The sequence below is a fragment of the Triplophysa rosa genome, linkage group LG20, assembly GCF_024868665.1.
Source record: "Triplophysa rosa linkage group LG20, Trosa_1v2, whole genome shotgun sequence".
Taxonomy (NCBI): Eukaryota; Metazoa; Chordata; class Actinopteri; order Cypriniformes; family Nemacheilidae; genus Triplophysa; species Triplophysa rosa.
Window position 1 is genome coordinate 2,150,815 of NC_079909.1, and position 7,091 is coordinate 2,157,905.

Here is a 7,091-nt window from a genome sequence, read left to right on the forward strand (position 1 = left end):
TGATCGAGCCCGTCTCACCAGCCGAGATGTTCAGCGGGTTTTACAGCCTGTACTTCATTGTCCCCAAGAAAGGCGGGGGGTTGCGCCCTATCTTGGGTCTGTGTGTTCTGAACAGGCACCTAAACAGTAGCTGCCTTTCAGGTTGATCACGCAGAAGCGCATCCTGACGTCCGTCAGGTGTCAGGACTGGTTCATGACAATCGACCTGAAGGACGCGTACTTCATGTCTCAATCCTCCCTCGACATCGGCCGTTCCGACGGTTCGTGTTCGAGGGACGGGCATATCAGTACAGGGTCCTCCCCTTCGGTCTGTCCCTGTCTCCACGAGTCTTTACGAAGGTCGTGGAAGCCGCCCTCCTTCCCCTTAGGGAAGGAGGTGTGTGGGTACTAAACTATCTCGACGACTGGCTCAAGTTGGCACACTCTCGAGATCGGGTGTGTACACACAAGGACCTGGTGCTCCGGCACCTAGATCGGTGGGGCTACAGGTCAACTGAGAAAAGAGCAAGCTCTCACCGGTGCAGAGCATCCTCTTTCTCGGTATGGAAATCGACTCTGTCCTCACGAGCGGCCCCGCTCACCCCCCGGTGGGGGGCGCGAGACCCGCGACGAGGAAGCCCGGCGCGACTGACTAGCGCGCCCAATCAGTGTTGAACTGCCTGAAGATCAGACGGTCAGCGGTCCCCCTGTAACAAGAGGCTCCTGGGATACATGGCATCCTCGGCGGGGGTGGTCCCCCTCGGGTCGATGTACATACGACCGCTCCAACACTGGTTGCAGAGTCAAGTTCCTTGGAGAGCATGGCACACCGGCAGCAGGCGTATGGTCACACGCTTTTCTGCCGACACACCATAACCCCCTGGTCTCCATGACCTTCTTGCGGACAGGGGTCCCCATTGGGATGCCTCCCTGCAAGGTTGGGGTGCCGTGTGCAACGGGCAAGCAGTGTCGGGGCAGTGGACGGGCCCCCGCCTGCGTTGGCATTTCAACTGCCTAGAATTGTTGGTTGTGCTACTTGCATTGAGTTGGCTACTACCTCTCGTGCAGGGAAGCACGTGCTGGTCCGGTCGGACAGCACAGCTGCTGTGGCACTCACAGCAGCTAACATGACTCACCCGACGCCTCCTCCTCTGGAGTCAGCAGGTGATCAGCTCCCTGCGAGCCACACACATCCCAGGCGTCCTGAACCAGACAGCCGATGCGCTCTCTCGTCAGTCGACGCCTCGCAGAGAGTGGCGACTCCCTCCCCGCGCAGCCGGCTCATTTGGGGCAGTTCGGCCAGGCACAGGTGGTCCTGTTGCCTCCCCGGACTCCACCCATTGTCCGCTTTGGTACTCCCTGTCCGAGGTACCCTCGGCATGGATGCCCTTGCGCACAGCTGGCCACGGGACAAGTGGAAGTACGCTTCCCCCCAGTGAGCCTCATTGCACAGGGCCTGTGCAAGGCCAGGGAAGAGGAGCATCAAGTGGTACTAGTTACGCCCCTTTGGCCTAACCAGGACTTGGTTCTCGGAGCTGAGGCTCTGACAATAACTCCCCCCTGGCCGATCCCCCTGGTTCCCCAGGGGAAGGGGCACGTTACGGCATCCCAGGCAAAACCTGGCTCCATGTCTGGACGGGACGAGGAGATCCTGAGTGACCCACCCCCGGGCGGTTGGGATGTCACTCAGGCTAGGGCTTCGGCTACTGGGCGGCTATACGCCCATAGGTGGCGCCTCTTCTCGTCCTGGTGCTCTTCTCGGTGAGAAGACCCGAAGAGTTGCTCGGTCGGGTACGAGCTGTCCCGTCCTCAAGAGAGACGGGGGAGTAACCTCTCCCCCTCCACACTGGGAATGTATGTAGCCGCTACGGCCGCTCATCATGACCCAAGTGCTGGGTAGCCTCTGGGACAGCACGACCTGGTCATTAGGTTCCTAAGGGGCGCGAGAGGGTGACCACCTTATCCGCGCTCCGTACCCTCTTGCGACCTAGGTGGCAGGCCTCAAGAGGCCCCGCCCTCTTCGAGCCTCTAGGGGTTGCCGCTCTTTCTCAGTCTTGATAAAGACGGCTTTCCGCAGGGCTCTCACCTCCAAGAGGGTAGGGGACCTGCAAGCACCCTCCGTGTCCACAGATTGCCTAGAACTCGGGGCCGGGATTCTCACGTTATCTTGAGACCCCGCCCCGGCTACGTGCCCGAGGTTCCCACCACTCTCCCGAGAGACCAGGTGGTGAACCTGCAGGCGCTCCCCACCGGGGAGGAAGACCCAACTTATCCGTGTTGTGTCCAGTACGCGCACGGCGCCTTTACTTGGACCGCACGCAGAGCCCAGAAGATCTGAGCAGCTCTTTGTCTGTTTCGGGGGTCAGCAGAAGGGAGGGCTGTCTCCAAACAGAGGCTGGCGCACTGGATCAGGGATGCCCTCGTTAGGGCATACCGATCTCTATTCGTCCCTGCCCGTGGGGGTGAGGCACAACCCTAATGGGCACTGGCTCAGGGCACCTCTCTGGCAAACATATGCGGAGCTGCGGGTTGGGCTATGCCTAACAACTCCGTGAGGTTCTAATACCTACTCGCGGAACCGGTGTCAGCCCGCATCCTGGCAAGGTGTGGGACCGGCAGCCGGTAGGGCGTACGCCTGTGGAAGCCCTTCCCCCTCCGGGGGGAGCAGTGGTGATCCCGCCTCACTTCTTTCCCCTCGGGTAAAGAACAGGCATTCCATCCATCACTAAGCACCCTTCCAGGGGACAGGCTGGGCAGAGCAGCCCTGGCCCCTTAGGCCGGGGAACAGTTGAGTTATCCCACATGGCTCTAACCGGACCTAGTGCTCCAGACGTGGTAACACCCCCTCCGTGGGCTGTTCCGTCTGATGTATCCTCATGAATGGTTCCCACCTTGGCAACCCATGACCTCCCCAGGTGGACTCCCACCTTGCGGTTAACTCCTGTCCGCACTTTCTTCCCATGAGTTCTCCCCTGATGGTGAGACCATGTGGTGTCCCCACTAATTCCTACGGTAGGTAGTGGCCTCTGCAGCGTTTTTCCCCCAGGGGAATAATACTTACCCAGTGGCCCGTACGGTGCCGGGCGGCTTCTCGCCATTTAGAGAATTAGGCCTCCGCCCATGACGGCCGGCGTTAGGGGGCTTCCCAACTTTTGTGGAAAGCTCTGGGTCCCCCTTCCTCTCCACTGGAAGGTCATAATGACTCGCCCAGGCCAGTCAACGTCGCTCCGCAGAGATTGTGACGCGGCTCAGTGCTGTGGCGTTTTCCATAGGAACCCTATTCTGTTGGTTCGACACAACGTCGAGAGACCGACAGAAAGGGAACGTCTTGGTTACGGATGTAACCTCGGTTCCCTGATGGAGGGAACGAGACGTTGTGTCCCTCATGCCACAACACTGGCCGCCCACCCCAGCGGTCGGGGGAGGATGCTTAAGGCTCCTCAGACCAAAGGTGAATGAATGAGCACGCCGGCTTCCCTCTTATACCCAGACATCCGGGGAGGAGCCCGGCATGCAAATTTCATTCGCCAATTTTCATTGGCCTTTTCTAAATACTCAGAAGATGATAGGTTCTCAAGACAAACCCCATTCTGTCAGTTCGACACAACGTCTCTTTCCCTCCATCAGGGAACCGAGGTTACATCCGTAACCAAGACGTTTTCCCCCACGGCGCCCATGGATGTGACGTTTTCCCAGCTATACCGACCAAGTCTATAAACACAGCTTAGTCAATTCTTTTTTATGATTATGAACACACTTTATGTGTCTTACTATCATATAAGAGGTCACAACAAAAATACAAAACAATAAAAATCTATTCAAGGCTAGTAAAAGGTTGTAAACTCGAAATTAATTATGACACATTAAATATATATTTGGTTTGAGAAATAAAGTTAACCGACACTGTGAAAATGATTATGATTTCAATAAGTTTTCCGTGTACCGATATTGTTAATAGTTTGCGTCACTACTCCGAACTTTCCGCACGTTAAAAAATAAATACGACGTGGTGTCATTCACATTTACAAAAAATTCGGACTGGATTTGATTTTCTGCATTTTTCGCATCCGTAGCAAGCATTTTCAGAGGCGTTTTGACAATTCAAAGACACCGTACAAATGAGCGCCAAATACGAAAAAACGCATACGAAAATGTCGAACTGTATGTGCAAAGACTTTAAAGCTAAATTAGTTTAATCTATATATACTATATCTATATTAATAGTACATGAAATTAAATTTATTTCTTCCTCATGTTTGTTTTGTAAAGAGCTGCATAACACAAGTCCGTACTCTATTATACTGTACACTTGTGGCATTATTAATATGAATATTAATATGAACTGTGTAACTACAGTTTGAATATTACCTTGTGGTTGTCTAGATGGATGATACACCTGCAGATCAAAAGGTTGAGTGTTTGTTCTCTGAACCACGGTGACATTGTTTCCTGTCCACTTGTTGGCTTTGGCCAGTGTGTTTGTACGCCAGTCTGTCCAGTAAACTTCTCCTCCATACATGGTGACGGCGAATGGATGAGAGAGATACTCATGTCCTCTGAGCACCTCGATCAGACCAGATCCATCGTACTTGGCTGAATAGATGGCATCAGACCTGTCGCACACAATAATTAATCTCTGATCACAATTTATTATCAGTTGCATTTCTTATGTATTATTATAACTTTTAATCATTCCCTGACATCAGATGTATATTGAGAAACACTACTAGGGTAATCCTATGCTGTGAGTTGAGAAATCTTGTAACAGTGGAGATCAAAACTGCACCTGTTAGTTAACCCAGCTGAGATTAGGCTTTTAGACGTTACCTGGCATCTATCCACAGGATGCGGCGCTCCAGATAATCAACGGTCAATCCGTTGGGCCACCCTCCACTGCCCGTCTCCTTATGGATGGTGCGTCTGCCATGCCCACTCATAGACGCAGCCTCTATCCTTGGCATACTGGCATCCCAATCCGTCCAAAATAAGATTCTGCACAACCAGAACACAGATGAAAGCTTAAAATGCAATGTAAAGGTAAACACACATCTTTTCTGCATTTGTTCCCGTCAACATAAAGAGAAAACACAATCCTTAAAGCTGCAATAAAGTGAACAAAAATCTGTTACTAAGCAAGTATATATAAAATCAAATCTAAGCAACTATAAACGTATATAAACTTTATATGTTTAGGACATGGATACATGCCTTAGGATGCTTTTTTTTTTTAGGTGAACAATAACAAATCCACTCTGATGCCGTGATAACAGACAATCACTACGTTTAACTATAAATCTCAATCAGATTCTTCCAGAGGATAGCAGGTTTGCTGCAAACTATCCTTACACATTTAATAAATAAGTAGCGTTATTTCGTTTTCATAACATTAATGAGATACCAGGGTTTTTCCTGCATGGTAAAATCGGAGTCGGCTGCCTAAGTCAAATTCCGTGCCGCCTCAGTCTCTGTCCAAAGTTATGTCGGGTGTCTTAAATAAAAACAAAAAGCGTCCATTCAACAGACTGTGATTTTAACTGCAGTTGCGGCATTACGCAACAGAGGAAGTGCTGTTTTGTTATCAGCACCATTGAGGCGCTGAAGAGTCGCAGACAGTACAATATTAGGAGCTGTAGTAGGTGTATTTCACGGCTGTTCAGATTAATATTGTTTCTTTTATATCCAAGTACGTTCAATTTCTTCAAAAAGTTTCCTTAAATTAACCTGGTGTACATCATTGAAATGTTTTAAGCTGTGCAGTGGTTTTGTTGAATCAGCGTTATACTGTCCAATGCGAGTTCGCCAGTATGAACGCACATTGTGATTATCAGAACGACTCGCAAATGAATGACTCATTTGAAATGATTTGTTTGAACAGTTGAAACTATTAAGTCACTAGCGAAAATAAGAGATCATTGAATCATTTAAAGCTCAGTGAACCACAAGAGAACGCATAGTTGTGAATGGGCTCTCACTAAATCCTTGGAGATTCGAGTCAGATCCGTGGGCGTGGCTTGTTGGTTTTGACTAAATCTTTGGTGGTTCAAGTCTTACGAAACTTTACCCTAACCCTAACCTTACTCTAACCATCTAAACTACCTATGATTGTTAAAATTGACGAAAAAACACGTTTGGGTGATGACGTCAGACTCGAAACACCAAGGATTTAGAGAGAGCCTTTCAAACTGGTGAATTCATTTGGCTATTGTGGGCTGAAAAGTTAGTTGGAATTATAAAAAGCTTATATTTGATCTTAAGCAACTTTTCTGTTGGTTGCATACATTTTACGTTTAAAATAACTTACTAATGTTCATTTTCATCTCATTTTTAGAACTTTTATATGTTGTCAACCACGTGGTTCCTGTCTGTGTTTCCGGTTCCAGTCTGCATCGCTGCCGGCGGTTTGTTTGTATCCCTGCACTTACACTTCGTTCTAATATTAGTGTATTTTATTATTTTATTATCGTTACTTATCATTGTAGTTGCTAACTTATCCTGATATCTCAATAACCCTGTTCTTGTTATTTACTTGAAGATTCTAAACCAAAATTGATAGTTAACTTAACGCCGTTAGCATAGCAATAGCGTGTTAGCTTTCTTTCTGTTTACACTGTGGAATATCATCTTGCCTCTGGTTTGTCTTGTGTGCTAACTGTTTCTCTTTTTAAGCGAGTATACTACGATTCATCGAGCAACCTTGGTAAATTGGAATTGCACTTCAAATCCGGTGAGTTATGGCTTCTATTCCTATTATTGTTACTTGCACCTCATGTCATATGTTTAGATTAGCCTTCTCTGTCAGCTGCGACGGTTTTATATGCGATAAATGCAGGGAAATAGTTAGGCTGACAGAGAAGATCTTATAATTGGAGTCTCGCATCCAATCTTTATCTGAGGATAGTAAGAGTTTAACAACAATAGAAAACACTTTGGATGCGAGCAACATTAGCGCACACAGCTCGGTTCCAGTTGAAAATCCCCCGCAGCTGGAAAACTTCGTGACTTTGAGCCGGCGTAGTCGCAGGACAAAACATCACTCAACCGTTCCGATTACAGTCTCAAACAGGTTTGCCCCGCTCAGTGACGCACCGACTGAGAAGCCTGCTGAAAGTGCC

At 49.1% G+C, this 7,091-nt stretch overlaps 1 protein-coding gene across 1 annotated transcript in view; it reads right to left on the reverse strand.

Moving 5' to 3' along the window:
- LOC130571619 (low-density lipoprotein receptor-related protein 1-like) overlaps positions 1-4,966 on the reverse strand; it is a 43,638-nt gene extending 38,672 nt beyond the window's left edge. Inside the window, exons 1-2 of the mRNA XM_057362745.1 lie at positions 4,807-4,966; positions 4,348-4,592 (exon numbers count right to left, since the gene is read on the reverse strand). Coding sequence (XP_057218728.1) covers positions 4,348-4,592; positions 4,807-4,940 — 379 coding nt within the window. The 5' untranslated portion in view covers positions 4,941-4,966. The remainder of the gene's footprint in view (positions 1-4,347; positions 4,593-4,806) is intronic.
- Positions 4,967-7,091: the final 2,125 nt, after the last annotated feature.